Source organism: Misgurnus anguillicaudatus, chromosome 12 (genome assembly GCF_027580225.2).
Source record: "Misgurnus anguillicaudatus chromosome 12, ASM2758022v2, whole genome shotgun sequence".
Lineage (NCBI taxonomy): Eukaryota > Metazoa > Chordata > Actinopteri > Cypriniformes > Cobitidae > Misgurnus > Misgurnus anguillicaudatus.
The window spans coordinates 31,529,459-31,546,986 of NC_073348.2; the positions used below are offsets into that span (position 1 = coordinate 31,529,459).

The 17,528-nt window shown below is 35.8% G+C and overlaps 2 protein-coding genes across 6 annotated transcripts; both read right to left on the reverse strand.

Annotated features, from left to right (window-relative positions):
• Positions 1 to 423: 423 nt before the first annotated feature.
• Positions 424 to 10,194, reverse strand: rabgef1 (RAB guanine nucleotide exchange factor (GEF) 1). Of its 5 annotated transcripts, XM_073874372.1 has the most exons (12): positions 10,085 to 10,139; positions 9,675 to 9,714; positions 8,150 to 8,344; positions 7,768 to 7,961; positions 6,419 to 6,556; positions 5,798 to 5,818; positions 4,473 to 4,639; positions 3,699 to 3,780; positions 2,845 to 2,978; positions 2,445 to 2,535; positions 2,074 to 2,330; positions 424 to 1,645 (listed from the first exon to the last, which is right to left on the reverse strand). In XM_073874372.1, exons 3-12 carry the CDS (start codon positions 8,326 to 8,328, stop codon positions 1,244 to 1,246), a joined length of 1,665 nt encoding a protein of 554 aa, XP_073730473.1. In that variant the 5' UTR covers positions 8,329 to 8,344; positions 9,675 to 9,714; positions 10,085 to 10,139; the 3' UTR covers positions 424 to 1,243. The 5 variants fall into 5 exon arrangements, with proteins under 5 accessions (XP_073730473.1, XP_073730471.1, XP_073730474.1 ...); XM_073874370.1 differs by lacking the exon at positions 9,675 to 9,714 and having other exon boundaries at positions 10,085 to 10,194; XM_073874373.1 differs by lacking the exons at positions 6,419 to 6,556; positions 9,675 to 9,714 and having other exon boundaries at positions 10,085 to 10,194.
• Positions 10,195 to 10,502: 308 nt separating this feature from the next.
• kctd7 (potassium channel tetramerization domain containing 7) lies at positions 10,503 to 16,436 on the reverse strand. The gene is made up of 4 exons (XM_055208186.2): positions 15,946 to 16,436; positions 14,734 to 14,903; positions 12,577 to 12,755; positions 10,503 to 12,435 (listed from the first exon to the last, which is right to left on the reverse strand). Exons 1-4 carry the CDS (start codon positions 16,240 to 16,242, stop codon positions 12,059 to 12,061), a joined length of 1,023 nt encoding a protein of 340 aa, XP_055064161.2. The 5' UTR covers positions 16,243 to 16,436; the 3' UTR covers positions 10,503 to 12,058.
• Positions 16,437 to 17,528: the final 1,092 nt, after the last annotated feature.

Below are 17,528 nucleotides of genomic sequence, written 5' to 3' on the forward strand. Positions count from 1 at the left end.
CAAGATCTCAATGTATTACTTGTGAAATGTTTGAAGCCTCCTGAGAGAAAGTGACCTACATGCTATACTGAGACTGTCTGGAGACCTGCAGGTACAGTGAAAGCATCGTGCGAGACTTTGGTTTGGTGGGGCTGATGATTTGAATTGCATGAGATGGCTCCTCAAACCTTTTCAAACTTAATTTAACATCAGATTACACCTAATAAACATCTTCTTATTGAGATATCTGAAGTTGCAAAATGACACATGCTTACTAGCTGTCAAATACTCCATGCATGCCTAAAGGGAAAAATCATTGACTGTCGGGTATTATAATATGGTGAGAAGTGAATGCTGATCATTTCTACCAAGTAATGTCAGACTGATAATGAAATAAAAGATTAACCATTTCTGATTGATAAAGAATTACTCTCCGACAACAAATGACACACCTGAAGTTTTTATATATTTACATTATAAATAAAGCAGCTTAGTTAAGATAACACGTGCCAAGTACCTGTTACAGTGACAACTGGGACATTAAAATAAAACTGGATCACACTTAAACCATTTCTTTAAAGCTGACATCAAATGCAAAACATATCAATGCAATTATTATCTTGGTTTTTTAAGCATGTTAAGACTGTGGTTACAATTACAGATGTGAGAAAAACATGCATCTTTATACACACCAATAATGTGTTTGGTTTTATTAACAAACAAATGCCTATAGTGTTTACTGTCAGCACAGCAGTATAGCTGATCTACCAGCTTCAATAGGTACCATATAACTTTAAATGCTTTGCATTTATGAAACACCAAAGTTAGCTTAAAAGCTAAGTAAAATTTTACATGGGGTTCAACTTCATATTTTCTCAGTATGCATTATAAGCATTTTATACACCCATAAAAAAAGGATCACAGTAAACACCTAAATCCAGGAGGAGGGGAACATCACCATACAATGAAAATTACTTGATCTGTGTTGTATGAGTACATTAAAACTGCAATTTTATTAAGGGTACATATTGATTCAATAATTTAAAATAGCTAATGTATTTAAATGTTAAGTTTATTAGTAACAGTTTTTTTAAAGCTTCAGTCTTCTGTATGTTCCTTATGGAATTTGTTGTAAATGTAATGTTAACATCTCTCACATCCTTAATACAAGAAGTAAGAGATTTTCGACAGAAGCAACCTTTCCATTTAAAAACAAAAAGAGAGGTAAGCAATTTGCTCAACATCTTAGATTAGTACAGTTTTTTTACCCAGCAAACACTTGCGGCTGCAGTGGGGGTGGTAACTTGTCGTTTTCCACGTTTTCCGCATCTATCGCAGATGCCCGAGGTTTAATCTCCAGTGGGTATCTTTCCAAGATCTCCTGGACTTCGCGGGCCACGCTGTCCTGCCATTCTGCAAGTTCTGTCTGCAGGCTTTGTGCCTCCTCGATCACCTGCTGCTGTCTTTTTTCAAGGTTGGAAAGGACGCTTAGATTTTGATGGATCTGGCTGAGGACCGGGTTAACATTAGAGCCGGTCTGGGGCCAGCCTGCAGGATTGTCTGGTCTTCGAGGGGAAGCCTGACCAGACATGTAGCGCTCAAAGTCCTCAGGGCTAAGATTCAAAGACTGGGCGTCCAACTTCTCTATAAAGGCTACAGCACAGCACTGTAGGGAACAAGTGATTGAGAAGAATATGAGGAGATGTATCAAACATAAAAATGTATCAGTGTCATTGCATTATATAAATATTTGATATTAATATGTAATAAACTACACTTGTGTGAATTTAAAGGAAAACGCCACTGTTTTCGTGAATGTGTTAGCATTTAGCCAAGCCCCATTCATTGCTATGGCTCCAATCAAAAGGTTTTTTTTGTGCCACCATACTTACTCGTGTAACTTCTCATGTACCAGTCTTTAAACACGGAAAACATGGAAGTGTTTGGTGGCTTATAAATTCATCCCTGTTTGGAGCCATGTTTGATTGATTTTTGGCTATTTAATATCTTTACCATTTAATAATAAAAATAAGTAATAAAGTGATAAAAATTTATATATTTTTAAGTGCCACTGAATTATCCACGTGGACCCACCAGGTTAGTAAAGTAGTATCCATCCTCTCCTGTCATGAGTCTCGAGGGATTGCAGAAGCGTGTGATGTACTGGATGTTGGACTGCAACCGAGGAGGATTGGCCTTCAACACGATATAGATGAGGGTAGGCAGAAAGTCATCTGCAGAAGCTGGTTCATTCTTGGTGATCCTGATGGCATTGAAGATATGCTTACTGCAACTGGTGATGCATGCCAGTTTATCCTTCGGCACACGCTTCGAGTCCATCTCAATAACATCTAGAGAAAAATAAATAAAATCGGTTTTCTTAGAACATACATTCACAAACAACTTCAAAGAAGCAGCTATAAAAAAAAATATAATAATGGCAAGGAAATATTTTGCAGACTCACCTGTGATGGCTTTGACTACACTATCAGACACCTCTGGGATCTCCTCGTCGACAGGAACACACAGCATCTGAATGGTTACCCAGTGTAAGGCCCGAAAAACCAACATTATTTAAAAAAAAAAACAAGGTTAAGTATGACAACATTAAACAGGACTGCAAAATTAAGGAAATTAAGGTCTACTGATGGTTTCCCAATCTGCCATTGGTAAGTCAAATAGTTTAAGCAAATCTTGGTCAATCAGGCAGGTGTGGATGCTCAAATGACCGTTCTGACAGCACACCAGAAGGATATTTTTCCTCTCATTTTCAGGAATACCCATTTATTGACCAAGCAAGAGCCTAAAGATGCATTACTTATGTACAAATGAAGTTAACAGGCCTAAGAAGATTTAAGATGCTGACCGAATCCTGCGCTGGGTGACCAGGTCTTTTTTCTCATCATCTGTAGTTTCTGGACAGAAGACGCTTTTGTACAGTCGGGTCATGATGTATTTTTCCACCTGGTCCATCACCCTGTCCACCTTTTCAGAGGAGCCTGGGGAAAGAATATACAAGTATACACACAAGTATAGTATTAATGTTATGTAAATTGAGAGGTGGTCAAAAAAAAAAAAATTATAATTAAAATATATATATAAATAAATAATGTGGTTAATGGTTAGGTTTGTAGATCTGGGGTCTCATTTATAAAGCGTGCATATGCACAAAACAGGGCTGGAAAGGTGCGTACCCCAGTTCCAACACAAAAGTTGTGATCTATAAAAAACAAACTTGATGGGAGAATGGCTTTGCAGGGTGGGATCTGAGGATGATTCATGTACGCACACTTGCAGGTGATTTGTGATTTATAAAGAGGACATTGCTTTGTTTTAGAAGTCTTAATATTTTTGGTTTTTGCTACATAGTCTTATAAACAAACACAAAATATGTGGCACTAATCTCCAGTTACCATGCTGGAACAACAATGTTTCTTGATAGTTGTTTGATGGCTAGCAGATGTCGATATACTAGATTTGCCCATAGATTACAGTAAAGTCAAAATGTCTCTGATGGGCAATCATGTTTTATTAGCAAAACAAGTCTTATTTTAGCTTAAACCTTTAAAAAAAAGATTACAATACTACTGTATAAGCTAGTATTTACAGGTGTCACACTTTAAAAACTAATATTTTATGCTCCAAAAGGTGTCACATTTTGAAGATAGCAGTAAAGTTAGTCTTTCCTATGTGTTATGGGTTTTTGTGATGGATCCTACCTTTGAAATAATTCATAAGTCGGTCAGACATGTTTTGGTAGAAGTCCTGAACACACTCAGAGAGCTCCTCGACGCCGAGATCCTACAAATATGTATGAATTCAAATAAAAATGTCTTTTATTAAGTAATAAGTACACAAATCTAACCCTAGATGAGAGAAAGACACTGCTAAGACACAAAGCTCATAAATACAGACTTAAATTATTTTTAAATTACCCAGTATAAATATAAAACAAAAGTATTTGATAACTCACAAAAAATATTTTAATTTTAAAGTTAACATCCATATTTTACCCAACCATGGGTTAAAGGTAATGTTCGCCCAAAAACCAAAATTCTGTCATAATTTTCTCATCCTCATGTTGTTCAAATTTCTTTTTTCTGATGAACTCAAAAGATGATATTTTAATATATGATGGTAAGCACACAGTTGACTGTACCTATTGACTTCCATGGTAGGAAAAACAAATATGATGGAATTCAATGGGTACTATCAACTGCGTGCTTACCATAATTTATTCAAATCTCTTCTTCATCATTTATCACAATACTTCCATAATATTTGTTTTTCTACTATGGAAGTCAATGGTGGTTACGGCAGCTGTGTGCTTACCATCATTTATCAAAATATCTTCACTTGTGTACATTAAAATACAGGTTTAGAACAACATAAGGATGATTTAATGATGACAGAATTTTTATTTTTGAGTGAACTATACCTTTAAAACAACCCGCATTTATTATAAAGTGTATAAACTTATGTTAAAGCCACACCCTTTTATTTCCCATGCTCTCTATGAAAGCACGGCTCTGCTTGTGAATCTCTCTGCCGGGTTTCTGGAGGGTCTTCAGGAACTCCATAAAATCTCGTGACACACGATCGGTCTCGATGCTGGACTGACGGCTGATGGACGGACTCGGTGTCTTTCCCTCGTGGCTCTCTGGGGAACACAACAGAATAAACATTAATAAAGTGATCTGAATATCCAAATTAGTTCATGAGGAAGTTCATTCATTTAGTTCATCGCAGAACGTCATGTGAAATTCAGTAACTGAAGAAAAAGACCAACATTTAAAACAATAAATTTAGTTTTAATGATTGAATGTTACGTGACATTCTGCTAATCACATTAAAAGGAAAAGACGCCTCAAGCTGACAGAGTAAACCATATAACATGATGTATACTGACAACATCAGAATGTTGAATACAAGTCCAGACAGACACCGAAGAGATAGGATCTTCGGGAAGCAAAGACATGATACTGAACTCTTCGTCTGTTATCATGTCAAAATCTTTGACGTCAGATTGAAGTCAAAGAGACTAACAGAGTATTCAGCTGAATGAATTGAGACAGGAATCCTAAACCAGCATGCATCGGCTGCTCTGCTGAGATCACAAAGAGACTAAAGTCACATATTTAACATGCTCTAAACTAGGGATGCACTATACACCCATACTAAAAACTTCTGAAGTAATATATCCTTATTGCAAACTTAAAGGGACATTCCACTTTTTTTGGAAAATATATGCTCATTTTCTATTTTTAGCGCGATGCTAATGGTCTAATCAGATTCAATGGATTATGCTAAGCTATGCTAAAAGTGCCAGACCCGGAGATCAGCTAACGGTAAAAATCAAATGGGAGCTGGAAAATTAGCATATTTTCAAAAAAGTGGAATGTCCCTTTAAGCATGTGCCTCAGAAAAAACATGTTTCTATTCAGATCAGTTTGGCAGTTCAGCCATGTGGCATGAATCAAACAATCTAGTATATTTCAACGCAGTTTGACAAATACAGTATGTGTCAGTATGTTACACTGGTAATATATTATTATGTATTACAAAGTTAATGCGTTCTGCTGTATGAATTGATCTTTTTATTTCATCCGTAACTTGAGGCTGTGTATTTGGTGCCCAAGGTAGACCAAAAGTATGGCTTAAACCAAAGTGTGAGCCACTGATATCTGCTTAAGTTCAACCCCTAGTCTTTATTGAATTCTTAGCCTAAAAGCATGCAGATTTAAAAAAAAACTAAAGCAATCCTTTATTTTCTGTGATCTGTGCTGGAAAGCTACAGTGATGTGGCGTTAATACCCACCTCTCAGTCTGGATACCAGAGCTGCCATCAGATTGACAAGAAAAGAGGGGAATGAATGAGACAGTGGACATGAAAAGGGCAGGGTGAATTTAATAAGGGTCTTCTGACACACGCAAACACAACTAACTAGAGAAATCAACAAATACACACAAACATAGTACGACAGTATGCCACAAAGCGTTTGGGCGGGAGCCCATGTTTCCAAGATCACAAACTGCGAAGCTTTGTGAAATACTTAAAAGGAATAGTTTACCCAAAACTACAGTATCCCGGCCATTGTTTTATGTGAAAGTTGAAATTTGCTGATGTATGTGTTACAAGAAAAATATAACATTATCATTGTTATATAGTCTTACTGAACCTTACCATGGAGTTTAAAAGTTTACCATTTGTGGAAGAAAAAGTCATTCAGGTTTTAAATGACATGCCAATGAATATATACTGAATTCCCATGTTTACGTGAACTATTCCTTTTAGAGATGTCGTTCTCCTTGACCTCATCACAACACAAAAGATCATAAAAAGAAGTTGTGGTCCACTCCACCTCAGTATAGAGAAACACCGCAATCTCCACCAGCGTTCCCTGTTCATACCCCCAGATCTTCTGGCTCTATCAGTTACCTTCAGTGGGCGAGCCCATGTCCCAGGGCTGGGTAAAAATGCCCTTCAGATCCCTTAAGAGGGTTTCTCCATGGCTCTCCCTCCTGCCCTGCACCTTCTCCTCTTTTACTCGTTTCTCGTTTTCTTTTTCAGGGGGGACTAAAACACCCAGGGTGGGCAGGGGGTGACACAGGAGTGAAATGAGGAGAATGATGGAAATTTTGTGCCAGAGATCAGATGAGAAGTAAAGAAGAAGAAGCAAAATGGGGGACATGTGGGAGAGGTAGGACGGAGATGAGATGCAATCAAAATGATGGATGACAAGCAAACTGAGAGACGGAGAGTTGTTTGAAAAAATGATCTTACAACAACATGAAAAAGCAAATTATCAGGCTGATTGCAAACGGATGTGAAAAACAAAACAAAACAAAAATAACATCATGCAAGGATCACTAATACTTAATGTTTCATTGATAAAGCATTTTAATCCCCAATCATATTTTAATCACAAACGGCTATGTCTGATGCTGCCATAGAGTTTAAAGCTTTAGCAAAGAAAGGTGATGATGATGATGAATTATGGTACGATTATGGGAAATTTGCATATGAGGGTGATTCTCACGAAACCATTGAAACACCACAGCACTAATGATTTTAGCTTTAAAATGTGTAATATAGTAACATTAAAAAGCATCAGAATTAACACAATACTGTGTTCTACCTTGCACAATGTGTGATTTCAACATAAGAATTTATAATTGGAAATTTTATCTCATTTTCTGCTGAAATTCTCATTACCGCAATTTGTCCGGCTGTGTTTGAACATGCGTTAATCAAATTAACACAAAAATATTAAGAAAAAAAATAAATGGATGTTTTGCTAGACTACTTTAGATGACAGAAAAAATATTTACTGAATATTCATGTATAATAATAATTAAGAAAAATTAGGAAAATTATGTGTCCATGCCTGATGTTCTCATTTTTAACATTTTCATGCTTGACATTTTTAAAACCAAGTTTTCGTGAGAATCACCCATGAATAAGCATGATTTCTCACAAGGAAGCAAGAATGTGTGGATGTCTATTTTGGGCTCTGACCTAGGCAAAATCTACACTGTTGAGTCAGCAAAAAACAGGAACTAAGCTTCAGATGTATGTCTTTTGAGCTAATATAAAATACATGTTTATGAACTTCCTCTGGGTTCTGACAGCAAGCTTCATATGTCCACCAAACAACCCAAACGAAGGCAATATATTCATACAGGGGAAATGAAGATATTTTAGTGGGAACAGACCAAACAAAACATTTTACAAACCACCGCACCCACTACTGGATTGGCCTCAGTCACATTCCACCCACTTCATACCTTTTTTTGGGGCCGTGCGGGAAGAAGGACTGAAGAATTTCTTCACGGTGGTGACCTTGCGAGTTTTCTCGTTGGTTTTTTTCTCCTCAAATTTGGAGAAGGTGGCGAGAGATTGCTGGGAATGTGACTGCGGAGGCTGGGTTTGCGAGGAACCATGAATGCTGACATAGGCCGCCTCCTCTTCCCTCTGTAGCCTGTGACAGAAAACACGCTATAAAATTGTAACATAAACCTTAATGTCAATTAGATTTTTTTATAACAGATCACTTACGATTACAAGCATATTAGGACTATCCTTAATACAAGTGGTTATTGTAACCAAAAATGCTATGATATACAGTAATAGCCTTTCTGCTTGTATAAGCAACACATTTCCCCTCACTTTTCAGCCAGAGCCCAGTCCTCTTGGATCTGCCTCTGCCGAGCTTTCTGGTACTCCTCTCTCCAGCACTTGGAGCACAGGCCCTGCCAGGCTGCATTTCCATAGTAACCGCATCCCTTCTTGCAAAGCAGTTCCGATTGGTCCACATGGATCCCTCGTCGCTCAGAGCGCTGACTCATTGTTTTTCCTTTGTTCCTTTAAAGTCAAGAAACAAGATTGACATGAGGTGCGTTTGCATATCCTGTCTGCGAGCACAACAACAGGCTACACTTGACCTAGATGTAATATGATAAAATCAGTGATCTCCTTTGATAAACAAAACAAGAGTATTGACTCAAGAATTTTAACAGACCCACATGAAAAACAGTTACTGTGATATACTATAGAATTACTATCAATTGTAAATCTATTGCTACAACTGGAATGTAAATTGTAGTATACTATTATAGTAAATATATACTAATGGTATCGTTTAATTATTATAGTTTACTACTTTGTACTTCTTATTTCCAGATTTAAAGGGGCCATGGCAAGAAAATCTAACTTTTTCCGTGTTTAAGTGCTATAATTGGGTCCCCAGTGCTTCTATCAACCTAGAAAATGTAAAACAGATCAACCCATTAACTTAGTTTTGATAAACCATTCCCTGCAAGCACGTGAAAAATTAGGTCATTGAAATTTGGCTCTCCTTATGATGTCATAAGGATATCTTATTATAATAATACCGCCCCTTTATCTGCACTATCCAACCACGGCACAGCCATTTAGTGCAGAGAGAAAAAGAAAGCCAGAGAAAATAATTCACAGCACAATTGAGTTTCAATTGCAATTGCACCATCATTGCGATCAGTGTTTGAATTTGCATTTTTAAGGACACACCCAAAAACGACAAATTTTTGCTAACACCTACAAAGTGTCAATTTTAACAAGTTATTAAATTATCTATATGTTATTTTGAGCTAAAACTTCACTTGTGCACTCTGGGAACACCAAAGATTTTTTTTACATCTTAATAAAAAAAGTCTTGTGACATGGCCCCTTTAAGGTCCATTAAGAAAACAACAGTAACAAACACTGAATGCTAAAAAAACACAAAAAAAACTTTAAAAAAGACAATTATAATATTATGTAATATTAACTATAGTAAATAGATAAAGTGTATTAAATACTGTAATATATTTTAATATTTGTTGTAAAAAAGGTTCAAAAACAGTATCTATGACTTTTACTTTAGTTTACAATAGCTCAGCTGCTATATTACATATGATTCTGATTGCAGAATTGAAAGCCAAAAACCAAAAATAAAGCACAACAGTCTTACCCAGAATTTTCATCTCTCACTAAATTTGAGGTCTGACAGTACAAGCATGCAAAACACACTCAAACACTATCAACTAAACACAATCAACCCGTCTATCTATCTATACAATACGACTGTCCTTACAATGCATGTATAGTTTAAAATGTGATCTCGTCTCTTACACTCGTGTAGTGTAATGTAATGAAATGTTAAAATACTACTGACCAGTGATCTATACAGAAACTCTGGTCAACAGATTTCAGCACTGACGATCATAGAAAACGAAACAAAAAGTCATTGTTTAATAACAGCAGGTCATGAATTTATTTTCATTACAAACTAAATCGTCGTTATCTAAATCATTATGCTACTGTCCGGACTTTACAAAAGAACGTAAGAGATATATTATCGACTAGAAATAACAGCGCCGTCATTTAAACCGCCGCAGTCAAATACGTCAAGTTAGCAAAACAGCTACGTGGCTAAAAACAAACACGACACACCTAGAGCAAGGACTTAAGTGAGATTAATATGCAGAACCCTTGTCAAAATTGCAATGAGAGAAGCACTAAAATAAACAGAATTTTTTAAATGTTTGCATTAATCCATAAAACAACGATAGATTAGTGAAATACCTTGTCACCGGTCTTTCATCCATGGGTCACACGGACGTCATATCCGCGCGACTGGTCTTTGCGTTTGTGGTGGGCGGGGTTGCGGTGTGTGATCTGAGGTAAAAAAAAAAATGAATATATATATGAATATATATATATATATATATATATATATATATATATATATATATATATATATATATATATATATATATATATATATATATATATATACACACATCCAGTACATGCAAGATATTTAGTCACGTAGTACTGTCCTAACACTCATACTTATTAATTATATCTCATACTTATTAATTATATATTATATATATATATATATATATATATATATATATATATATATATATATATATATATATATATATATATATATATAATTATATATTATATGTATATAAGAGACAAATACAACAAATACGTTGCAAAATATATGGTTTATTATCAGCACAATATCGCAAGTACTTTAATGCAATACAAACATAATCTACAACAGGATACAAGTATCAGTTGAGCAACATAAATTTAACTGGGCAAGACTTAAAGTAAGCCCCAGTTAGGATTATCAGATGCATTGTAATTTTAGTTTCTCTGCTGCCAAAACACAGAGAGCTCATGCACCTTCGTATGGCTTTCACAGCTCTCAAAGCAAACATATAACAAAAAGAAATGTTACATAACAAAAATAGGATCCTAACTCATGTGCTGTTGCAGAAGGCTATAGCTTTTAAAAGCAAAGAAAGATGCTGTTGGCAGCAATAAATAATTGTCAACAAAGTGTCAAAGTAATATAAATACAAGATGGCTAACAGTCTTTTAGTAATATTTTAAATATACTCTTTTAAATTCATATTTAGTACATTTAATATCTAGTAAATAATCTTATCCTAAAAATAATATATTTGGTAATCTATTTTGGACTCTCCTTTGAAAACAGTTTGTATAATACATAGCTCTCAATGATATTTAAAGTGATGTACGGTTAATTTTAGAAGGCCTTATTGTGAAGCTTGTTATGGCTGTAAATGCCAGATGATTTTGGATGCCATTTAATGCTTTGTATAAAGATCAGGTACATATTGAAGTCAGATAAAACAAAGAAAAAAATACTGTAGGGAAAATCCTTCATTAATAGTACAACACAAGCAATGGCAGACCTTAAAGTTCAATTGATTGATTTTGTTGGTCAAACTATTAATACATTCATTGCACATCTAACATGAAACCTTACTTTTCAAAGATTATATTTAGAACAGAAAACACTGTTTTATGTAAGTTAAGGGGATAGTTCACCTAAAAATGAAATGATGGTAAGCACAAAGTTGATGGTACCCATTGGTGTCCACAGTACACGTTGTAAAAAAGATTTGTTGGTTCAACTTAAAATAGTAAGTTACATGGTTGCCTTAAAATTTGGATTTAATTAAACTTAAACATATTAGTTAAATCAAATAAAAATAGCTGCGTCAACTATATTTTTACAGTGCATTTGGTTTTCCTACTATGGAAGTCAATGGTGCTTACCATCATTTATCAAAATATATTCATTTGTGTTTATCAGAAAAAAGAAATTAATACAGGTTTAGAACAACATGAAAGTGGGTAAATAATGACAGAATTTTCATTTTTGGGTGAACTATCCCTTTAATTTCTTTTGAGGATGATTCCAGAAAACCCATGTAAACTATAACTGAATAAAACAATTCCAAGTAGGGTATATTCTAAATTATCAAAGCTAAACAATTACCTACAAAACGAAGGGATCAACACAGCTACCGAAAAAAAGCTAATTTCGGATCACAAACCAGCATTCCCAAAGAGCGCCCGGAATGCATGTCATTCTATTGCACACTGGAATAGGATTCCAAAATCCTGCTGGTTGCATGAAATTGCGACAGCAGCAAACGGCACATAGTCGGACCTGATGCATCCTTATTCTTGGCAAAAAAGTGAACCTCTTAACAAACCACCCTTTCACCACCAGGTGATTTTAAACTCATAGATGGGCCTTTTGCAGTAGTAGTGGTTAATGAGGTGTTTGTCACAAACACCGATGCACTGCTGGTCTGCGGTGATACCGCGATCTGCCAGGTCGCTCACTATGCAGTGAAGAAGGTCATAAACATCTGCCACAGCTTCCCAGGGCCCGAACGACACGTCCACCTCACAATGGTGTTCAAACAGCTTGGCCTCACTCTCCGAGCGCTCAAACCGCAGCGAGTTGAAGAGCGGCCTTTCATAAGGAGTGATGGGCATCTCTTCCTTGTACACGCAGATCTTCAGCTTTGCAAAGCGAGCCTTCCGCTGTATGGCACGAAGTTTCGCGATCTCTACAATGCGTTCTAAATTTTCTGGAATGAAAAAGGATAACATAACCATTAATTGCATGCCATTAGCAAGGTCATAGGTTCAAATCCCGAGAAGCACACATACTGATCAAATGCGTACCTTGAAGATGGATAAAACACAATTGAGAAATGGATTTATATTACCTTTGTAATAAGGTAAGAGATCAAGAAAGGCCTGTCGCACTTTCTCTCCAGTAAGTGGCTGCGTATCTTCCAGGCTTTCCAGAAGAGGTCCAATAGCATAGTACTGAGCTTCTCTGTGCACAGCACGAACTCGGTCCCTATGAGGCAGCTCACCCTCTCGCAGAAAATTTAAAATATCCCTACAGCCAGAGAAATTAACGATATAGAGCATTGAATATTGTTACCAGGGCCGTGCACAGGGGGGTGGCCCGGTGGCTAGAGCAACTGCCCTTCTGCCCTAATCAGCTGAGGTGCCCCTCTCGCCAACCCCAGTCAAAGTGTTCTGTTACCGCTCGTCTAAAGATCCACTGTTTCTGGTAATCCACTTCGTGATTTCCCGCCTGCTCCGCAGCATTTCTCACATTCTGTGTCCACTCTTTGAAGGGCGAAGACGACAGTTTGTTGTATTAACAGGTAGATTCATTACATTACCTCAGCTGTTGAGCTGCTCAATTAGTAATTTGGTAGTTTGAAGCCGAGAGAGGTCGTGTTCTATATTTATTTTTGCTTTATTTATTTCTCGTTATCTTTTAGCTTTAATCACATCACAACAATACAACTTTTGTTATGTCGAGATCACGAGAAAACAAGCTGCTGTTTTCTCGTGATCTCAACAAAAGGTTGTGTTCTTGTGATGTGATTAAAGCTTACGTGTACTCAATAGAACATAATTTTTATACAGCAAAAGCATTTTTAGCAAATTAGCATGGATGAACAAATGAGATTTTACTTCAGGGATTCGCTCAAAACGAAACAGTTTTGCCAATAATTGACCATTTGATAGCGCGGTGAATTTAGGGACCGTCTTTAAAGTACTCCATATACGTTTCTACTTTAAACAGCATTAAAATGGAATAACTTAAAGTCAACAGTCACAAAACCAACTGTAAAGTGTTCGTGGTTGTCAACTATAATGCACACTTTTTTAGATGTTTTATATTTATTCAAATAAACTGTTAAATACTATTGAAGATAGAAACGTGTACAGTGCACTTTAGAGATGGTCCCTAAATTCACGAACATCAAACTTTATTTATTTATTTATCTATCGACAATTAGCTACGCGTGGTAATGCATCAGCAGTCCACTTCAAAATAAATGAAATATTATGGACAGGAAATTACATTATGGCATTTGGATTATTGTCTGGATAGCGAGAAAACAACTTTTGTTATCTCGAGATCATGAGAAAACAAGCAGCAAAAATAAAAATATGGATGACCTCTCTCTGCCTTCCTATGTTTTTGTATTTCTGTGGATGATTTGCTCTCTGTCTTCCTAAAGTGCTAACAACATAGCAAAGATTTTTAGAATTACAGTGATTGTCTAATGAGTACCCGATGAGATCTAATATAAATAACACCAAATTTGCTGTTGGCACACTTTGTCGACAAAAAATAAAAAACAATGTTTTTTAAAAAAAAGACAGAGTTGGAAGGAAGGCTGCAAAAGCTGTTCAAAATTGCAAACATGGATTTAAAGCTTCAGCATGTAAATCATATAGAATATTAAGAAGTTTTGTCACACTCTAAATCTTGTTATAAAGTCTATTTTCCATTATAATCACTTATATTATTTGATACTAATCTATAACACATCATATTGTTAAAACCATATAAATTGTGCCCCCCTTGCCCCCTTTTTGGTTTGGGCCACTGCCCCAAAAAATGTCTGTGCACGGCCCTGATTGTTACTAGACAACGTAAAGTTCATTGTCAGCTGGCTATCTCTTTACATAGTTATTCTAGTAATCCACTGAAGCAAAAATGAAAGCAGAAGCTTCATTCTGAAAACCAACATGTTTTCTTACTATATTTGAAGAGTTTTGTTGCAAAACAAGATAACTCCGTTTTTTTTAATTTTTCAGAAATCTCGTTTTTTTTGGTCGTGCATTCCAATTAATATCAATTCAACTGCAGTTGGTTTGTTTTGATTTAAACCTTCATAACTTAAAAAATACAGCTAAGTAGCACCATAAAACAAAATAATAACATGATAACATAATAATAAACATGTTTTGACAAAAATGTTAAAAAAATTGATTTATCTCGTTTTGCAACTAAACTCTTCATTTGGTTTTAAGCAAATCTAATCAGATTAATTGATCTTAACACTAACCCAAAATATGTGCCATCTCGGTCGATGAAATATCGTCCTTCTGCATCGCGAGGAATGTGGTGACGGCCACTAAACATGGCAGCCAGCATAGTGTCCTCATAGCGTCGTAGGGTGGAGAGCCGGGTTGTAAAATATGCTCCTCCTACATTCAGGGGAATGACCTCAGGAAACTATAAAGAGAAATGTGCATGTTTTGTCATTGCGCCTTAAAAATATGCAATTTTTAATCAGTAATCAATCTATTTTTTGTAGTGTATATTTTGCTATACATTAAAAGTGCATTATTTATGCATATGTAATCTCGACAGTTCTCTTAAAGGCGGGGTGCGTGATCTCTGAAAGCCAATATTGACATTTGAAATCACAAAAAAAAAATGTATGCACAAAAGCACTTAAATTTGATATTTTTGGTGTAAAAACTAGACTTATTTTCTTGGGTCATTTTGCTCATAAAGAATTTTTAAAATATTCTTACTGAAAACAAGACAAAAAAATATCATTTTTGCAGTGTACTGACTGTGTGCATACAAATAAAACATCAAGTGCCCTCTGTTCCCAGATTTACTTAAGTATTGTGTATTTGGTATATATGCTCCTGTATAGCTTAGTGGTAGAGCATTACGTTAGCAGCACAAAAGCTCATGGTTTCGAACTTAGGGAACACATGTTGAAAAAATTTATACATTGTAATGCACTGTACGTCGCTTCGGATAAAAACGTCTGCCAAATGCATAAATGTAATATTTCGATTTGAACCATGCATTCATTAATTCTGACTTCTTAACAGTTTATTATTATATCACCGTCAATAATAACTAAAGTGTTAGACTAATCATATAATTTATTTATTTTTGACAGGTCATGATTGGTTTATCAACAACCAACTGTGACACGAATTCGCATGGGCCTTCCAAAACACGATTAGGTTAATCCCACCGAGCAAAAATGATTTGATAGATGTGTGATATGAACCAATCAGAGCTGACATCCACCCGCCCACTAGTATAAAGAACCAATAAAATTGAAGCACACGGGAAGAAAACACACTGTTGTCTATGGACCACTGTGAAGAGTTTATGAATTAAACATACTTGGCGTGGTTCCCATAAGATGATTTAAAGGACGTATAGGAAAGACGCAAATAAATAGTCCATAATGAACTTTTAATAAACAGCTTCGGGATAAATATAGCACATCCACTTAGGGATTTACCTCCTCAGGTGCGTCTAAAGTGCGAAGAGACTTCCCTAGTGTAAGATTAGGAGCAGGTATGGCCGGTTTGTGATACTCCTCTTCCCCGGTGATCGCACCCGACATCGCATCTTCCTGCTGCTCGGTGTCGCTCGCAGCCGAAAATACCACCATCACTGTGGGCTGAGGGACCGTCCGCCCCTCCTGCGCGAACCTCCTCACCCGTGATGTTGCCATTTGGAGCGGAGCTGCTGCTGCGCTGAAGGAAAGCGGAGGAGGTTCTCCGTTCGGGGTTTCGCCTGCTCCATTATGCTGCATGCACAAAAACAGCGCTAGGTTTTATAAATGTAGATTGTGACCCACACAGATACTGTCAACGGTTGTTGTGATGGCTTGTGTACAGAAGAACGATCGAGAGGCGTGGTCTTCGGGCTTGTCAGGTGGATGGGAGTCTGCTCTTGTGCTGCATGCTCGCTGGAAAAGCTCTTACGCAAACTGCGCAGGCAATTGCAAACTGATGGGGGGCGTAGTCCGCTGCAGGCGTAAACCGGAATAGAGATTGACAAAAGTGCGTAACTTGTGGACACGTATATTGTCAGGGTTTAGTTTTTCATAGGGCAGTGTTGATAAAAATAGCATGCATTATTTTTTATTTATTTTGCTTTTAACAACATATGTGTTACATACTAATATACATTAAATAATAATAAAATAATACAAAAATACAATGCAATTTGCAACCAGAAAAAAATTGCCAATATAATTAAATGTAAATCTGGTGAACTGTGACGTTTACAAATTCAAGTTGGTGTAATTTTGTATAAATATACAGTTACATGAAACAAAGTTATAAAAAAATACAATATTTGTTCAAAGTACTACAAATAGTAAGACTGTATTGTATGATCTCTTTAAAAGTGGCCATAAACTTGATCAAATTTACAAATTCAAGTTGGTGTAATTTTGTATAAATACACAGTTACATAAAACAGTAAAGTTATGAAATAAAATAAAAATAAAATACAATATTTATTCAAAGTACTGCAAGTCAGACTTTATTATTTGATTTATTTATTTTTAAAAAAGTCTTAAACTTTATCAAACCATTTTAAATCAAGCAACAAAAATAATTTTACAGTAAAAGGGTGGGAACGATATCAGTCATGACCTAGATCATTTAACGTTAAGCAAAGTTCACAATTATCCATAAATGTCAAAGTCTGCATTATGATTTGATAAATCCTCACGGAAATCTTTTTTTTTTATTATGATAAACATAAAACACAGGTGAAAACAATAATGCAACATTGAAGAAAGATAAAACAGGAAGCCAAGGAAAAGAAAAAGAAAATCCAGGGGTTCAAAGATAACTAATCGAAACAAAATTATATAAAAACACCAAAAAGTGTGCATACATTTAGAGTTTTTATAGCCTTTTTGTTACTGGATTATGATAATAATTTAGTGTAAATTAAGACATCTTCTTTAACGAGAGAAAAAAGGGGGGGAACGTTCATAGTCTTGCATTTGTGTAAAAAATACTTTGCAAGCAAAAAAATTAAATTACATAGATAGTAAATATTTTCATATTGCTTCTCAAAACT

Bases quoted from the DNA above. Each gene is read 5' to 3' on its own strand.
- rabgef1 (XM_073874370.1), bottom strand. From the start codon at position 10,107: ATGGATGAAAGACCGGTGACAAG. The intron at 7,962-8,149 runs GTGAGGGGAAAT...TTTCTGTCACAG, and splicing joins GACTGGGCTCTGGCTGAAAA to GCTACAGAGGGAAGAGGAGG. The intron at 2,331-2,444 runs GTGAGTCTGCAA...ATTTTTCTCTAG, and splicing joins TGTAGTCAAAGCCATCACAG to ATGTTATTGAGATGGACTCG.
- kctd7 (XM_055208186.2), bottom strand. From the start codon at position 16,242: ATGCAGCATAATGGAGCAGGCGAAACCCCGAACGGAGAACCTCCTCCG. The intron at 12,756-14,733 runs GTTAGTGTTAAG...CTCTGGCTGTAG, and splicing joins CGAGATGGCACATATTTTGG to GGATATTTTAAATTTTCTGC. The intron at 12,436-12,576 runs GTAATATAAATC...TTTTCATTCCAG, and splicing joins TCTCTTACCTTATTACAAAG to AAAATTTAGAACGCATTGTA.